This window comes from Gymnodraco acuticeps, unplaced genomic scaffold (genome assembly GCF_902827175.1).
Source record: "Gymnodraco acuticeps unplaced genomic scaffold, fGymAcu1.1, whole genome shotgun sequence".
Taxonomy (NCBI): Eukaryota; Metazoa; Chordata; class Actinopteri; order Perciformes; family Bathydraconidae; genus Gymnodraco; species Gymnodraco acuticeps.
In genome coordinates this window covers 76,240-92,994 of record NW_022992164.1, presented here as the reverse complement: position 1 = coordinate 92,994, position 16,755 = coordinate 76,240, and the positions used below count along the sequence as shown (strand labels likewise).

The window sequence follows — 16,755 nt, the reverse complement described above, 5'->3', positions numbered from 1 at the left end:
TTCTCACCTTATCCCTAAGGGAGACACCAGCCACCCTGCGGAGAAAACCCATCTCGGCCGCTTGTATCCGCGATCTCGTTCTTTCGGTCATGACCCATCCTTCATGACCATAGGTGAGGGTAGGAACGAAAATGGCCCGGTAGACAGAGAGCTTTGCCTTCTGGCTCAGCTCCCTTTTCGTCACAACGGTGCGGTAAAGCGACTGCAGTACCGCTCCCGCTCCCGCTGCTCCGATTCTCCGGCCCATCTCACGCTCCATTGTTCCCTCACTCGAGAACAAGACCCCGAGATACTTGAACTCCTTCACTTGGGGTAAGGACTCATTCCCTACTTGAAGTGGACAGTCCATCGGTTTCCTGCTGAGAACCATGGCCTCAGATTTGGAGGTGCTGATCCTCATCCCAGCCGCTTCACACTCGGTTGCGAACCGATCCAGTGAGTGCTGAAGGTCGCAGACCGATGAAGCCATTAGAACCACATCATCTGCAAAAAGCAGTGGTGCAATCCTTAGTCCACCGAACTGCAGACCCCCTCCCCCATGACTACGCCTCGAAATCCGATCCATGTATATTACAAACAGGATTGGTGACAAAGCGCAGCCCTGGCGGAGGCCAACCCTCACCGGAAATGGGTCCGACTTACTGCCGAGGACCCGACACAGCTCTCGCTTTGGGAGTACAGAGATTGGATGGCCCCTGAGTAGAGACCCCCTCCACCCCATACTCCCGCAGCACCTCCCACAGTAACTCCCTGGGAACTCGGTCATACGCCTTCTCCAAGTCTACAAAACACATGTAGACCGGGATAAGCGTACTTCCCAGGCCCCTCCAGGATCCTTGCGAGAGTAAAAAGCTGATCCGTCGTTCCACGACCAGGACGGGAATCCGCATTGTTCCTCCTCAATCTGAGGTTCGACAATCGGCCTGACCCTCCTTTCGAGTACCTTAGAGTAAAACTTTCCCGGGGAGGCTGAGTAGTGTGATGCCTCTGTAATTGGCACACACCCTCTGATCCCCCTTTTTAAAAAGGGGGACCACCACCCCGGTCTGCCACTCCTTCGGCACTGTTTCCGACTTCCACGCAACGTTGATGAGACGTGTCAACCATGACAGTCCCTCAACACCCAGAGCCTTCAGCATTTCCGGGCGGATCTCATCCACCCCCGGGCTTTGCCACTGTGGAGTTGTTTGACGACCTCAGTGACCTCCCCCCGGGAGATTGGTGTTGATCCCCCGTCATACTCCAGCTCTGCCTCTAACATAGAGGGCGGAGTTGTCGGGTTCAGGAGTTCCTCAAAGTGTTCCTTCCAACGCCCTAACACTCCATCAGTTGAGGTCAACAACGTCCCATCCTTACTGTACACAGCTTGGATGGTTCCCTGCTTCCCCCTCCTGAGGTGTCGGACAGTTTTCCAGAACAACTTTGGTGCCGCCCGAAAGTCCTTCTCCATGTCTTCTCCGAACTTCTCCCACACCCGCTGCTTTGCCTCGGCCACGGATGAGGCTGCTGCCCTTCGGGCTTGTCGGTACCTTGCAACTGCCTCGGGAGTCCCCCGGGATAACAAATCCCTGAAGGCCTCCTTCTTCAGTCGGACGGCTTCCCTGACCACCGGTGTCCACCAGGAGGTTCGAGGGTTACCGCCCCTTGAGGCACCTAGGACCTTGAGACCACAGCTCCCCGCCGCGGCTTCGGCAATAGAGGCTTTGAACACCGACCACTCTGGTTCAATGTCCCCAACCTCCACAGGAATGCCCGAAAAGCTCCGCCGGAGGTGTGAGTTGAAGGCCTCCTGAACTTGGGCCTCCTCCAGACGTTCCCAGTTCACCCGAACTACACGTTTGGGCTTACCAGGTCTATCCAGAGGCTTCCCCCGCCACTCGACCCAACTCACCACCAGATGGTGATCAGTTGACAACTCCGCCCCTCTCTTACACCCGAGTGTCCAAAACATACGGCCTCAGGTCCGATGATACGATAACGAAATCGATCATGGACCTTCTGCCTAGGGTGCTCTGGTACCACGTACACTTATGAGCATCCTTATGTTCGAACATGGTGTTTGTTATGGCCAATCCATGACTAGCACAGAAGTCCAGTAACAAACCACCACTCCGGTTCAGATCAGGGGGGCCGTTCCTCCCAATCACGCCCCTCCAAGTGTCTCCATCATTGCCCACATGTGCGTTGAAGTCTCCCAGCAAGATTAAAGAGTCCCCTTCAGAGCCCCATACAGGACTCTTTCCAGGGTCTCCAAGAAGGCCGTATACTCTGAACTGCTGTTGGGTGCATAAGCACACACAACAGTCAGAGTTTTCCCCCCCATAACCCGCAGGCGTAGGGAGGCGACCCTCTCGTCCACTGGGGTAAACTCCAACAACGAAGCACCTAACCGGGGACTTGTGAGTATCCCCACACCCGCCCGGCGCCTCACACATTGAGCAACTCCGGAGAAGAATAGAGTCCAACCCCTATCCAGAAGTAAGGTTCCAGAGCCGACGCTGTGCGTAGAGGTGAGCCCAACCAGATCCAACTGGTAACGCTCCACCTCCCGCACAAGCTCCGGCTCCTTCCCCCCCAGAGAGGTGACGTTCCACGTCCCCAAAGCCAGCTTCTGTCGCCCGGGTCTGGTCCGTCGAGACCCTCCGCTTTCACTGCCACCCTTCTGGCAGCGCACCCGACCCCATTGATGTTTCCCGTAGGTGGTGGGCCCGCGGGACGGAGAAGCGGAGGTGTTGCCCACGTTGCCTTTTCGGGCTGGGCCCGGCCGGGCTCCGTGGCAAGCCCGGCCACCAGACGCTCGCCGACGAGTCCTCCTTCTGGGCCTGGCTCCAGAAGGGGACCCCGGGCTTCCTCCGGGCCGGGTATCCTCACTTCTTAGTTTTTCTTTCATGAGGTCTTTTGAACCAATCTTAGTCTGGCCCCTTGCCTGAGACCAATTTGCCATGGGAGACCCTACCAGGACACAAGGTTCCAGACAACACAGCCCCCAGGTTCATCAGGGCACACAAACCTCTCTACCACGGTAAGGTGCTGGTTCTTCAGAGAGAAGAACACACGCTATAGTATATATATAGACTGATATACAATACAGCTTATTTATAAACTGCTAATAGTCAATGTCTGTAGAACTACAAAACAGCATCCATTTGGCGTGTGTGGAATAACAATATATATATATATATATATATATATATATACACTGGGTTGATATACAATACAGCTTTATTTATATACTACTGCCTGTTATAGTCACGAAATACAATTAATCTATTTATACGTTCACCAACATGATGCCATTGTTTTAGTTTCTCACGGACGATAACGCTACAACAACAAAGTGGCGTCCATTTTGTATTTTGCGAGTGTGGAATTACTATAGATTACACAAAAACACAACTAATAGATACAAACAGTACACTGTAAAAATATCCACCGTGAATTCACAATAATTACCTGGCAACTTGTTGCATGACTTTCACAGTAAGGTTCACAGCAATTTACTGTGAATGTCTTCACAGCAATGTATTGTAATTTCACATCCATGATATTACAATGCATTGTTGTAAAGGTACAACTGTATACTGTAACTTCACAGCTTCAATTACTGTGATATTACAGTATGTTACTGGGGAATTACATTATTTTGTTGTACATTAATTACAACAAGGGCCTGTACTTTTACATTTCTATTGTGAAAGTACTGCAGGAGTAGCCAGTAATTTACTGTGAATTTACAATGTGTACTGTGAAAGTACTGCAGGAGTAGCCAGTAATTTACAATGATACACTTGCATAACTGTAATTCCCAGCTCCAGTACTTCCTGGAGGAAGCTCATACAATGGTTTCCTGTCCAAGTTTAACAGGAAACCAAAGTGTGAGCTTCCTCCTGGAAGTACTGGAGCTGCACTATAAAAATGCACGTAATGTTATTGTACAATTAAAAACAACACACCAAACGCACAAATGAGGTAAAATCAATGGAAGCCCACTGGCATATTTATTGACAAAATAAACAACAGAGTAAACAAACAGGAACATGAACTAGTTCACCTCAACTATCCATAAAAAACAGATGAACCCTTAACGGATCCTTTAAACAAATAATCCCTCGCAGGTGAACTGACCGTAATGCTTCCCACTAAACTTGTCCCCGCACACCATGCAGTCTATGCAGACCATTCCAAGTCTATCAGCTTCCGGTGAAGGGTGCTCACGTGAGGGTTAATGGAGCTTCGCTTCTTTGCCTTGGAGCCTTTCTCCGGGTTGATGCCCAAGAAGCATCTGTTAATAAGCAAAGATAAGTTTCAGTTTTAAATACACTCATGTATTGCAGGCAGCATTTATCAAGGTGTTCACCTGTGTCTTTTCCCACACCGACTGTTACTAGTACAAACCTGTTGGATCATCCTCTCACAATAACATTATTTGTAGCCTAGCAGAGTGCCTCAGGTACCTCTAACATAAGGTTTACTTACTTATCTGAATTTTGAAGCCATACTATATTGTGAATTAAACCATTATGTCAATTTTTTAACAAGCTAGCCCAGCAACATCAAGTGATGGTGTGGTCCCAATTCGCATATTTGGTTCCAGGCTTCATACTCAAAGCATTTAATCTACTTTATAGCCTCTGTAGAAAGGCATGGACTTAATAGCAAGATAGTGAAACACAAATTTGCATGACAAGTCTTACTGATGACATTGATCATGTGTTTGAGTGTTACAATACCTTTGGATGAACTCCAGTGTGCATGATCCAACGGGATATTTGAGGTTGAAGACATAGTAGCTGCTGAATAAAGCAGCTAGCCCATGCAAAAAAAATGGGTGTGGGCCCATTACCACTTGTCCCTCGATAGCATCCACCCAGAAGGCTTCATTGTGTCACCTGAAATGAACAGATACCCCGTCATGCGTTATTGTGGATAGGTACATTCCTAGAATCAATCAAAAATAATACTTGAGCTGGAGATGTCAATACCAGATCCGAGTAACATTCATGATTGCCAAGGACCAAAAAGCAGGAAAATATACAGTGCAGAGCATGCAAGGACATGACACAGAACCCTCCAGGTGGACAGCACTTTTCTACTCCACCATCAGTGAGGTAGGCTACTTAACAGTCACTGTAAAAGCATCAAAGGTGTTTGTGCAGATAGGAGAATCTGGCTGAACGACAAAGCAACTCCCTAGCCCTCCTCCCTCTGCCTTTATGGATAGACGGTTTAACCTCATTCCTCTATGGGTAGATGGTTACGAGCCCAGCTAGAACGAGAACATGTCAACTCGTCAGACCCCTGAATCATTGAAACAGGCTATAGATTTTAACTAACGCGAATCGCTGAAACATATGGCGTCAGAATATCGTAAGTGTCGTTTCACAGACTGGACTTGAATGGAGTGCAGGAGAGATGGAAGGCCTTCAGTCAGATTCTCCCCTTGATGCAAAGGAACACTTAAGCTCTTTAGAGTAACTATTCAGTATCCTATACCTCATCGATGGTGGAGCAGAACAGGGATGTCCTAAGAGAAATTATATAACTAGAATAAAAGCAGCAGTGAAGTCTAGCCATTCAGGTCAGAAAAGCAGGAAATCCTGTATAAACAGGAACAATCCCATCCCTGAACATTACATTACCTTGAATGATCAAGCAGGGGGTGCTTGGGAGTGCTGCAGTATTCACTACATCAGCAGCAGTGGCACAGGTCTGTAACAAAGTAACACACAATAGCATAGATTTAACATTATGCAAGGATGAAGATCGTTCATTGGTCAGAGGTAAATCAGAACATAATAAATGGTCTAATAATAATAATTACTTGCATTTATATAGCGCTTTTCAAGACACCCAAAGCGCTTACAAATGGACGTCCGCAAACCAATGTGTAGCCCCCGCCTGGGTGATGCTAAGGCAACAGCTAATCCGCGCACTACAGCTCAACACAGATCAGCTCGGCCCATTTGGAGCAACTTGGGGGTTAAGTGTCTTGCTCAAGGACACTTCCGACATGCGGACAGTCAGAGCCAGGATTCGAACCACCAACCCTACGGTCGATGAACGACCAGCTCTACCAACTGAGCTTCAGTTGCCCCTAATGTAATCACTCGTTTAGCATTTTAAATATTTAAATAAATTAAAAAAACTTACATCAACTTCGAGCATCAGTTTCTCCGTAGGCTCCTTAAAGTAGACCATAAGGAGCTGGAGGATGCAGGCAGCCTTCTCCGAACCCTCTGGATCATAGCTGGCCAGAAATTCCCTGATCTTCGGGTTGTCCAGTTTCTGACAGAAATGCAGGATGGTCTGTCCTCTCTGATGACCTAGAAAAAAGGAGACCAGAGAAAGGAGAAATTACAAAGGCAACCAACAAAAGGAATTTTTCAGTTTGCATGCAGATTATGAACATGAGCATGTTGTAAAGGTGTTCAAGGTCAGGTAGTCGAGCATCCCATTTAGACGAGACAGCAGTCACAATCATATCGAAATGTTAACTACCTTAGCTGCAACAACACTCGAACAGTCACTAGCAATTTCCTCGAGGATGGCGCACGCACACCAGGATCACGAGGATGTCAAATCTGGAATAGAGGCAGTAAAAAACCACCACAGGGAAGCAAGAGAGGTAAGCTCACATAAATGTACTGTCAAACAGTATTGGATGAAGTGATTAATCTCAGGTGTGCTGCACAGGTAACAAATGTCTGAGCTTCAGTACTTCATGGAGGGAAGCACTGGAGCTGGGGACTGCAGTTATGCACAGTCTATAAACTACGGTCTGTGTTGCATACTAGGCCTACCTCCAACTAGGAAGCAATCCGTGGATTGGATTTAGGCAATACACCTCGTCGCGTCGGTCAACACCAGGCAGGCAATCAGTAGGCCTAGAGCAAGATACAAGATCTGTTTATTCGCCATGTAGTTTTACAACATACTAGAAATGTGTTGCTGATAGGTACTGACATAAAGACAACATTGGACAGGGTGCAGGGACAAGACAGGACAAGTGCAAAACAGGACAGTGTACAAAATGCAGGTAAAAGTAGAAGCTAATTTAGGCTAGAATAGTATAGAAGTAAAATAAGATTTAAAAAATTGTGTTTTCAGAGAAATAACATTACGCATTGCAATAACCTATAAACATTTCAAACCTATAAACATTGCGAATCTGTAAACATTGTGAAGAGGCAAGAGAGTTTGGTAATCCTTTATCATCCAGAGTAGTGTTGATGAAAGTATTGAGTGATTGAAACTTTGCTCGCCACAGGGTGGCGTCTGTAACGCACATATTAACATAGATACGCTCCTCTGAAATGATTGTCCCCTGCAATTATTATTATCCCTCAATCGAGATCGCTATTCAGCTAGCTAACGTTAGCTTAAACAAACGTAACATGCAACGTTAGCCTAATCTAAAATGCTCTACTACGGCGTACCTTTCATGTGGCTCGTCAGCGCAGACTCTCGCATCGTTATTTTTGCAAACTTTGCAGGAGGCTACTCGTGGGCTTGACCCTCGTCTTAGCCATGGCTTGTATTTGTCTTCTGCTAGCCAACGCTCGTTGAAACTGCAACCTCCTGGCACACAGTCATCTATCACTCTCATCAGAATGCCCAGGTCACACGTAACACAAACACTTGCAGGTCGCGCGCATAGCGCGGGAAGGCCGCAGCGGAGCTGTTTTATGTAGAAGCGAAGCAATTCTTTTCTTTTAATCTAAAAAGCGAACTATTCAGTCAGACAGCAATTTATTGTAAAAGTAAAGCATTTACATTTTCAAGCACTTTATCTCAATTTCAAGCACCATTTCCAAAATTCAAGCACTTTCCTAACCTTGAAAACACCACGTCAAATGTCAAGCATTTTCAAGGATTTCAAGCACCCGTACGAACCCTGAGTAGTACAGTTAAAACCTTAACGATCCGAATAATCGATGAATCGATAGATTCAAATTAGTCGTGTGTTGCAGCCCTAGTGATGACACGTGGTGACACCAATGTGCAATAGGGTCTGTGACGAATTCATCAAGAACATTGTAAGAGCAACTAACGTTACCAACTTTGACACCGATTTAGATTAGGTCTAATTTGATTAGACAATGTCATGAAACCACCAAGCACAAGAAACATTCATTAGCTAGCTAACATCAGCTAACCTACTAGTAAGTTAGTTAGACCATGGCGTCAGAATTCAAACTTAGCAGCAATGCTAAGCTAACTAGCTTATACCAATGGCAATTATACCAGTCTTACCGGTTAAAGTATTCATTGTTCGCTCTTTCATTCGAATACATCATAAGCCTTCTGCCAACAAATGGAACAGTCAGCAACAGTTGGCTGGCTAGCACCAGAGCCATCTACCATAGCCATATACGGCGCTGGCTAGCACTAGCTAGGCTAACGTTAAGGCCACCTGCTTGAAGGTGGACATGGCTGCTATCAAGCTAATGTTACTAGCTAACGCTAGCTATCTATTCGCTACCATGTACAAACCAACACGACACTACTCCACTGGCGTTCACAATCGAAAGCACATAATATCCACCACTAATCCACATTATGGGTGCAGAAGTTTATGAAGAGTATTATGCAGAAGATGTGATGCAGCATATTTTTGGTATATTCATTTTAATCTCACCAATATATAAGAGGTGTATTGCATCATGTTATCCCTAAATATATGTGTGGGTATATACATTCCTGTTTATTAATAGTTGAAGGAACACAATACATTTTTCCTCTTAAATATAGAGAGGTTTTTTATAGATTCCTGAAACAATGTTCCCTTTTTCTTTAAAGTAGATTAGCGCAATAGTCTTTTTCTCTCACTTTTACCCTTTTCATCAAAAGGGTGCTTTAGGCTATTTTTGAGGGGTAAAATGCAGAATTACTTGTGAGTTCTGTTTTGAGTGAAAAGATTACCCTTTTGAGTGTTTTTCTTGGTTAACCATTAGATATAGTGGCTAAATTCGTTCTAAGTTAATTATGCGCATCCTGCAGGCCTTGAGAATTTAGTCACACAGTTAAGAGAGACAATGGTCCTTTTAGACTAAGGGTGAGCTTACTTCGGGTGAATAAAAGTTCAGAGATGATTACACATGATGAAGACAGTTAGGCTTGTTGGTGAGCTAGTTCTGAGGATGTCATGGGATAATGACTGTTATATTCCCAACAAGTATGGCTTTCATAAAGAAACACATGACTTGGGTGATAAGATGTGTTTTGTTGTAAAATGGGCCCGTTTGGTTTTCTGCTGGCCAGCGCTGGGTCACTGTGACAAAGCATATTTTGCGTCTGCCAATGAGAGGACCTGAAAAGATGACCAGCTGACCTCACCCCTTCCTTCTGTCTTCTGGTATATATTCTGTCGATTCCTGAGTTCGGCCTCTCTTCACATGCTGTCAGGACCGGAAGGATCTCCGCAGCACGCGAACCAGGGCAGAAGTGGCCGGCTACTTCTTAAAACATTACAATATGATTTTAGTATATTGTATTATATGGTGTTGTAATGTATTATAGTGCATTGCATTATTACCTTTGATAATTAAAACAGATTGTTTAAACTGGTATCTGGGTGTTCTCTGTCTGATTTCCTTCCTGTTATGATTTTAAGCAGGACTCGTCAAAACGACACGCGGAGCCGAGTGGGGTTGTAAAAACCTCAAAACTCCAACATGGGCAGTACTTACTTGCTGTTTACCGATGGTAACCGCTTTGGAGAAACTCACAGATGTTCACCTTGACTGTTGCCTCCGTGCGAATTTTCGAAAGGATCGAGGCATCTCTGTTAGGAGGCTTTGGGTTCCTCAATGCGCGATATGATTGGCCGTTCGAGCGATGACGTTCCGTTTCGTCCCTTCAAACGTGACACCTACGGTTAACAGGCAAACCAGTGGACAAATATCCAGAAATGACGTTTTTTCTGGCGTGTATGTGATCTTCAACTTTCTCAGCAGAATAAAATAAATATAAATATATCAGCAATTAAACAACATATTCCATTTATTTTCACACAATACGTCTCCTTTCAGTATCAACACTAATTCGGCTGACTTATATATTTGATCCAATTGGTAGATAGGGACACCTAGTGGTTAAAGCACGTTATTGAAATGTTTTGTTGAATAATCTTTCATCTTTAATAACCTGACTTTGGAAAGGGCTGGAAAGATACTTTTTTCACCAGGGGCCTCTAAATAGGGCCCAGATAAGAAATATGAAATATGGGAACCGTAACTCACCCAGACATTTTTTTTTCAATCTAATGTCAAACTCTCACAAAATCCTGTCTAGAGCTAAAGATTGGACACCCTTTGGTGAGGGAGGGAGAGAAAATTGAAAAAAATTGAAAAAAGGTGCTTGGCGCTTCGAGACTTTGAGAGTGTGTTGCTTCACTTGTGTGGAACCCGCTTGCAAAATTTGGGGCCGCGGTGACCTTCAACCAAGTCTCAAACTAAGGTTAAAGGTCATGTTTTCATGGCTCTCAGTACTCTAGACGGCACAAATGAAGGTCCGACAGCTTTGAGCTTGGTGTCGTTGGAATCGCCTCGAAGAGTACATGCAGATTCATCCCTCTGCTGCTCCGAATGTCAAACGTTACGGCTTAAAACGGGACAAAGCCTTCCATTATGCCGCTTTCACTCTCGCTCTTGTGGTGACAGAGCACGCCAATTTTCCCGCATGCTAGGCAGACAAGAGTATTCTAGTTAGCTTTGGTTTGATGTGGAGATGTGATTTGATGTGTCGTTTGTCCCCCAACTCCTCTCCAAAGTTGAGATATGTAATAAAATACTCAGGGGAGTTTCCTGAATTTTCATGCCGAAAGCCAAGCACTAGGCCCTGGGTAAATTAAGACGCTGATTTGGGGCACTTTTTCCACTTTCCCTGGTGCTAGAAACTCAAGTCAGGCATCCCTGGAATCGTTGTAAAAATACATTTCTAGCTAAACGTAATTGAGAATGCAGTTTAGTTCTGTGGGAACGTAATTTTTAGGAGACAGGGTTGCCAGGACACACGCCGATTAGAATAGTCTATTCTGCACATGTGCAATAGTGCACAATTCAAATGTTACAGTAATGAGTTGTGCTCTTTATATACAGTCTATCATGGTTGTGCTAAGATGATTTTGAGTACAGTGCTTTACTGTGAAATAATAGTTAAATAATGTGAAATCCAATTCTACTGTTTTATAGATATTTTGTTGTGATATTACAGGGGCTTTTGATTACAATATTTCTCTGTAATATGATACTCTTAAATGCTGTGAAATCCTTGCAATTTTTACAATGTTGTCGTGATATTACAACATTTGATGTGATATTACAGAGGATTTTGATTGCAGTATTTTATTGTGAAATAATAGTTAAATGCTGTGAAATCACAAGGATACAGTCCTTTTTACATGTATTTGTTGGGATATTACAGGGGGCCTTGATTACAATATGTCACTGTAAAATAATACTGTTAAATGTTGTGAAATGCTGGTAATTGTTTACAGTGTAGATACATTTTCACACACTAGACTGGTGTTAGTATGAAAGGAGAAAGAATGGTTTAAACCTATGTTGGTCACTGAGTGGTTTATTTTAGCTTGAAAAAGTAGAGGAACTGGCAACTGAAACCAAAAGTCTGGCTCTTGAAACACACATAGTTCATCAATTCTACTTCGATTTTTATTTTAGGTTTTTCAAAATTATCCCCCTGGGAGTCAGCTAAATACTGAAAAATAACAATGGACATTCAAACAGAAAAAGTATACCCTCTCTGGCAGAGTATTCGTCGTCCTCTATAACTCTTGCCAGTCCAAAGTCAGCGATTTTGCAGAGCAGACTCTCTGACACCAGGACATTGGCTGCTCTCAGGTCTCTGTGGATATATTTCTTATCCTCTATATACGCCATGCCCTCTGACAGATCACTGCGGTCAAACCTCCACCTTCAGCCACCTGAAGAAGACCACTCCCCCTGAAGATCCCCACAGAAAGCTGTGGCCAAACCTCCACCTACAGCCTCTATAAGGAAACCTGCACAGATGTTATCCTACTGCCATGTGGAGACCTGAGTGGAACAGCAAGGACCAGAGAAACACACGCAGATATAGTCCTTCAGTTAATATGCAAACATATTTCTGTGTTATTAAAGCTGGCTCTCTGTTTACATTCTGTTCACTTGTTCTTCTTCTCACAGGTGTTTTCAAACGTTGTGAAAGACTGAGCTCACACTCCTCAACATGAACCTGACTGACTGTGATGATGCCTTCATGAAACGAGAGAGCTCCACTGTACGTACAGTATAGCAGTATGAGATTTCTTAACAACACTCTGAGTGTATTGGGATTTTTAATGGAAGTTCGGTGATGAATTATATTTGAATGCAACACCTTACACTTCCAGATCTACCAGGAGCTGCTTCAGGGCCCTGAGGACAACTCCTTTTACAACAGCTCTGTTCCAGAGATGCTTCCTCCTCCTCCACATCCTCCACCTTCACCACCCCTCCTGCTCATCGCCAGAACTAAGAGTGCCCCACCCCATCTCAGCAACCACCACCAGTTTCTCCTGCAGCCACCGCCTAAGAGGAAGAGACGTAAAGAAAAAAGGAAAGGTAAAGGCGAGGCAGCGGAAGACGGTGCCCCTCAACACAAAATCCCCCACATGGCGGTGGATCTGCAAGAAACGCCAGATGAGAAGCAAGGGGCCGAGTCATCCTCAGAAAAAGGGTCTCTAATGGACACCCAACAGAATGAACGAGAGAAAACAGACATCGAGGGGAACGGAGTGAGCCAAGACAACACACTTGAAATAACACCCACTACTGATGACAACGCAAAAACCAACACAAATGGTGGTGAAGAAAGCAGAACAAAAGATGGAGGAAGTGAAAAATTAAGCGAGAAATCGTCCAAGACTGAGCAGAAGAAGAACGCCGACTCAGGATCGCACCGTGCCGGGTTCGACGCCTTTATGACGGGATACATTTTTGCCCATTCATGTACCCTGAACAAGAAGAAAGGAGTGGAAGCTGTAGGGAAGGAGGAGGAAGAGGAGTCCTGGGTTCCTTCGTGTCTCAATAAGGTCTACCTCAGCGGTAAATCTGCTCCTCTCAACGTGGTTAAAAGCACCTTCTCCAAATCATCCAAGGCCCATGTGGCGAAGATGGAGATGGTTTGGGGAAAGAAAGTGTAGTGTCCACACTTGAACACAGTATTTAAGTGTTTATATTAGGGCTGCAACTAATTATTATTTTAATTAGTAATCTGCAGATTACTTTTACGATAAACTGTTTGTTCAATAAATTGTCCAAAAATAATAAAAAAGGAACAACCTCAAAAGACTCAAAGTCCAAGTGATTCAATGTTTTGTTGAGTCCAAACCTATGGTCCAAACCCAAAGATGTTGACTTTAATATAATATTTAACAGAGAAAAGCCAAGATCTAAAAACTGCATTTTCTGGCATTTTTTCCATGGATAATTACTTAAAGGATACATCAATAATCAAAGAAGTTGGTATTTTTTTCTCTGGATGCACCTATTGATTGGTCAATTACTAGTTACAACTCCAATGTACATGTGCAGGTTCAATATCAATAATTGTTTAGCCTGCCAACAGTTTGGCTCAACTATTTGATGGACAGTGCTGAACCCCAGAGGGATGGGTAGATCCCCTTCCTCTGTCACTATGAGGTTGACCATTTCTGTTTTTAGTGACACATTTTGACAATTATTGAATAGATTGGCTTGGAATTTGGTCCATGCCCCCCCCCCCCCCCTCAGGATGGATGGATTTAAAAGAGTAATCCCTAACTAGGGAACCAGGATTTTGTGTTGATTTTCATTTGCCATGTTTTAAGAATGATGGAATAGGGGGTCAGTTTGCTTGTGGAACAACCTTTCAGTCTGGCAGTGTTGAAATGTAAGTCTGTTTCTCATGCTCTATACTGTTTTTATTTCTTTGTAAGACTTTTGTACATTTGTACCTACTATTAATAGTATTAAAGACGGTAATAAAGTGCAATTCAGTGGCAGCTGTTTTGATCAAGCCAGGTATTGTTTCTTAAGTTTCTCTGGAAAGAGCCAGATTCTTGATTTGCATTCATTCTTCATTTTTAGATGTTTGTATAATTACCTTTTACAGGAGTTACCTTTTGAAAAAATAAATGTATGCTCTTTAAAAATGATCATTGTCTTTATTTCATTATTTACTTATACTGGTTTTATCTTGAAGGATGATTAAAACAAAATGCCATAATATAACCCCTTGCTATAACCAGCACATCATTTTTGAATCGACTGTCCATGGAAGTAATAGTTAATATATCAGCAGTGTGGCACCAATTGTACCACACTCACAAGTTGACATCCCATTTTAAATACGTTTTTAAAACGTTTTTGTTTGTAGATACATTCATTTTTATTGTGAACTACAAGATTGATAATCATTTTATTTTTTAAATGTTTGCAAACTGACTACAGTGAAAGTTGGTGTATAGCTCCTTCACAGGATAAACCATTTGGTCTTTAGTAACTCAGCCTGTCCTCTGGCGCCACCCTCTGGACACATATTTTCTTGTTTCTGTTTGTGTGATGGAGAAGGAATTACATTTGTTTGTTGTTACAAATACTTTCAGTTGAAACAGATTCCTGGTGACAACATTGTTTGGAAGTAGTTCAGCTTGAACACATCACTGAGGGTAAAGTATGTCACAGAACACAGGATTATTTAATAGAGGTGTTTTCATTGAATTCAATATCAAAGCAATCACGTGTATATAATGGGGTGCTAGGTGTTGACCGCTGTGGATCACACTGGTTGTGTTGTTCTTGTTGTCTCCTGTCCCACTTCAGGAAGGCCATACACCCAGGAAGAGCCCTGCCCTGTGATATCAAAAAAAGGCAATGTACAGAGATTAAATTAGTGTAAATCTTCACATGAAACTTTTGTCAAAAAAACAATCATGAAAGAGACAAACTCTGTCTTTAATGTTCTACTTAACAAAACACAGGTCCTTGTGTCCAGTTGCCACAGTATGGTTCACTCAGAGGAACATATAAACAAAGTCTAGTTTATATTTTACATGATGATTGCAATGAAATCACAGCACGTAAGCATTTATATATTTATAGTTAAACACGTTTTATATCAGACACTGGAAGCATTCAGATCTGTAAATTCATATGAAGACATGGACTTCATCTCAGGCTGATTGTACTTTACATTTGAGATCAGATGTTTCATTAGCTCAACTTGCTGTATTTGAGTAATGATCAGACCAACAACAACATCAACAGGTACGTAGGCCAACCACTAATAGTTCAATAACAAGTGTTTTCATAATTTCTTTCCATAGAGGTTTCGTCTTTAGGTTCAAGATAACGATAAACCATGTATTGATATTTGTCTCTGCTGCACATTGTGATTTATCTCTAAGCTAGCAAACTGAAAGCTGCGTGTTATACATTTCCAGTTTAATACCAGTTATATATCTACAGATTCAATATTTATGTTTACAAAATGGACGTAGAGGATTCCATGGTTGCTATGGTTTGACGCAGGACTAGCGTCAATATCGGATCAATATTTAAACCATAACAACCTGAAAACTACCTGAAGACGGTCACGAAAATATTTTCTCCGCTTTCACTCGACGATTCTGCCAAATTATCGCTTCTTCTCAAGTCTTTTTACATCCCGACAAGAGTCAGAGAACCCCTGAGAGTTATTACAGCGAGAAAACACACTTTAATTATGGAAAATGTAAGATTTCATAACGTTGAAAGTCCCCGTTGTTTCCAATGTGCTTTGCCGTCGACATTTTCAGAAACCTCACAGTTTACTGATGTTTATCAAATCATTTAGTCTCCTGTAACGATAAGTAGGCCTACCATTAAACAGTGTAACTATCAGATTAAGGTCAAGTATACTGTGACGACTCAATTAATACATCTTTGCATTAAAAACTACCAAAAATACACATGCATTCATCAAAACTAGGCTATATGACAATATTAACAAATAAATGTTGTATCTAATACAAATCATTTATATTAACTTTTTAGGCTATATCACCCAGCTTCAAGCTGAAATACATTCATATTGTAACTTTGAATCAAGCTAATTAAAGTCACTCACTTTAACTTAGCATTATTTCCATCATATACATGTGCAATATTATATGTTCAAACAATAAACAGACATATGCTTATTATATAACATTGTAATCACGTCACATATGTGTCACTAAAGCACAATATTAACTGACATGAGGGCCTAAAGGTGGCTCTTGTTTTGTTACCGGACCTGTCTCGTCTTGAGGAGGTTTTCAGACTTTGATTATGTTTCATGTTTCTTCATTTATGATTTTTATCCAACAACCACATCCATCTTTGGCAAGTTAATCTTCCAGCACATAAAACTATAACACATTTGATTTGTATACTACGACATGACAACATACTTGAAAAAGGTCCATCCTGCATGTACTTGTAGAGCCTCATCCTAACATGAGTGTGTGTTGTTGCAGGGTCGAGTGCCCGTCCTCCCGCAGGACAACCAGACAGGAAGGAGAGTCTCTGCCCGCCAGAGGAGGCCTGCAGTCTGCAGACAGTGTCCCTGCTGCAGGGACGACCAGGTGAGACATCTGATCCTCAACTCTGTTCCTTGAAATTGTACACAGTTTAATCCACAAGATTGTTTGACAGGTTTACAAAAAGGTAAACACATAGTGGAGTATATTGTCAATACTAAATAGTTTGAGAA

General features: G+C 43.0%; 1 protein-coding gene and 1 long non-coding RNA gene across 4 annotated transcripts; one reads left to right on the top strand and one right to left on the bottom strand.

Annotated features, from left to right (window-relative positions):
* Window positions 1-3,965: 3,965 nt before the first annotated feature.
* On the bottom strand, window positions 3,966-9,889 carry LOC117538708. The gene is made up of 7 exons (XR_004567896.1): window positions 9,690-9,889; window positions 6,801-6,884; window positions 6,499-6,581; window positions 6,151-6,323; window positions 5,640-5,709; window positions 4,731-4,889; window positions 3,966-4,282 (listed from the first exon to the last, which is right to left on the bottom strand). It is a non-coding gene; the product is annotated as an uncharacterized LOC117538708 (long non-coding RNA).
* A 1,814-nt stretch (window positions 9,890-11,703) lies between these two features.
* Window positions 11,704-13,414, top strand: LOC117538712 (target of EGR1 protein 1-like). Of its 3 annotated transcripts, none has more exons than XM_034204613.1 (3): window positions 11,704-12,089; window positions 12,186-12,279; window positions 12,392-13,414. In XM_034204613.1, exons 2-3 carry the CDS (start codon window positions 12,229-12,231, stop codon window positions 13,181-13,183), a joined length of 843 nt encoding a protein of 280 aa, XP_034060504.1. In that variant the 5' UTR covers window positions 11,704-12,089; window positions 12,186-12,228; the 3' UTR covers window positions 13,184-13,414. The 3 variants fall into 3 exon arrangements, with proteins under 3 accessions (XP_034060504.1, XP_034060505.1, XP_034060506.1); XM_034204614.1 differs by having other exon boundaries at window positions 11,704-12,106; XM_034204615.1 differs by having other exon boundaries at window positions 11,705-12,296.
* Window positions 13,415-16,755: the final 3,341 nt, after the last annotated feature.